The 1,881-nt window shown below is 32.7% G+C and overlaps 1 protein-coding gene across 1 annotated transcript; it reads right to left on the bottom strand.

The window, feature by feature from the left end:
- Positions 1-699: 699 nt before the first annotated feature.
- Positions 700-1,349, bottom strand: LOC133180586 (streptavidin-V2-like). Its single transcript, XM_061315064.1, has 2 exons — positions 1,322-1,349; positions 700-1,070 (listed from the first exon to the last, which is right to left on the bottom strand). Exons 1-2 carry the CDS (start codon positions 1,347-1,349, stop codon positions 700-702), a joined length of 399 nt encoding a protein of 132 aa, XP_061171048.1.
- Positions 1,350-1,881: the final 532 nt, after the last annotated feature.

Raw genomic sequence — 1,881 nt, 5'->3', positions numbered from 1 at the left:
ATCAATACAAGAATCGTTCGCATTTTTGTGTTTGTCAGTGTGTGAAATTGAATAATTGTAAATCCGGAACTTTTGTGAAACCGTCTGTAAACTATCTATCGGAAAGTCTTTATAATGTCTAGCAGTACAGTTGATCTTGTTCCTTATTATATCTATGATATGCAAAATCATTTAATCAAAATTTCTCACTAATTTAAAGGTATATCAATATAAAAACTGTTGAAATAATAATTTCTATTACTCTTCACTGCATACAGTCATTTTTTTAATACTCCCTTTTGACATCGCCTCAGTGTCATAGAGGAATCACAGGTTTCGATACCTAGTATTGCAACACATTTTTTTTTTGTAAAAAAAAAATACATGTATAGGTAACTTTATAACATTCTGATATGTTTTGACTTGCACAGCACTAAAAAAGTAACTGAGATGAGAACACAAAGATTTCAAAATAGTGTCCCCCATATGACTTTTTTGCAACAATCCATTCTCACATGCCGCCAGGAAAATACTGATTTTTTTTTTAATTTCGATTTACACATTACTATGTTGATGCAATACAATTACAAGTAGATGGAGCGTATAATCCATCTCCGAATCTTAAATAACCATTAATTCCACAAGATAAAAATTGTTTGAATAAAAGATATATACGTATCTCAAAAGAAAAAAAAACCCATCCACCCATGAAATCGAGCACTATTTAACTCTGCTAAATACGTCCTGATTGGTGTTGAAAGTGTTCCAGTAATCGTTAGGTTCTTTGTAAGCACCAAGAACCCACTGAGTCTTGATTTTGTCATCCTTCTTATAATAAACCCCTGTCCAGCTGGTGACAGACTTTGCATCTTTATATTGATTTTTCCAAGCTACAGACCATCCCAACATGCAGTCATCCCCTTTTAGCAGTTCATACTTTCCTGCAAGATGGTAATCGTGTTCAGCCTTTCCGACGGCTCTGTTATATTTACCTACGATGCTTTCTCCCTTGCATGTAATTGATAATATCGAACCAAGCTCATTTTTCCACTTCTCAGAAAAGGGACACTGGTTGTCATTTCTCTCTTGAGCTAGAGAAAACATCAAGACAAACAATAAGACAAAATTTGGAAAGTCCTTTTAAACAAATCGATTTATTTACACATGCCTTTGATTTATTTATTTATTTTTTATATTCATTGCAATCTGCATCGGTATAGAAAATGGAAAGAAAAATATACTAATATACACTGGTATTTTTTTTCCCAAGACACAGAAATTATCATAAGGGAATTATCGATGTTAAGTACATATATGTAGAATAATACAGATAGAAGCTGACCTTCAAAGGTCGAGCTGCGACTTCCCATGCTTGAACAGTCAGAACTTCACAAATCAGCAAAGATAGAAAGTAACCGGAATTACTAACGCTGTAATGGACAAACATTAATATTAGGAAATTTTGTTAAGAGACAGAAACATTTTGTTCTTACCTGCACTGATTAACATCAATTCTCTGTAAGGACCAAAATTTTACTGTAGGGCTGTGGCACACACCATGAGCGATTTTCATGAAACTTTTTCAGGTGGTTAATGCCCATACATTATGACATAATCAACACTCAAAATTAGGGTTACTACCTTGGTTGCCATGGTAACGGGCTAATATAGATTTTTGCCCCATTTACTCTCAATTCAAGCATAAAAATGCTATATACTTGATTTCATGTGGTTTAATTATCTTTATTATTTTGAGATAATTCATACATTACATGAATAGAACAAATGAAGCACTATATAACACAATTAAAAAAAATTCTACAAGTCACTGCAAATTCTTCAATTGATGGCTCAAAGATGACCAAATTCTTACATTTTGAAAATGGTCGTTTTTACCCTATA

This window comes from Saccostrea echinata, unplaced genomic scaffold (genome assembly GCF_033153115.1).
Source record: "Saccostrea echinata isolate AGI-Se365-2 ecotype Australia unplaced genomic scaffold, CSIRO_AGI_Sech_v1 ptg000007l, whole genome shotgun sequence".
Classification (NCBI taxonomy): domain Eukaryota; kingdom Metazoa; phylum Mollusca; class Bivalvia; order Ostreida; family Ostreidae; genus Saccostrea; species Saccostrea echinata.
The sequence above is the reverse complement of the archived record's forward strand: the minus strand, read 5'-3'. Positions and strand labels throughout refer to the sequence as shown.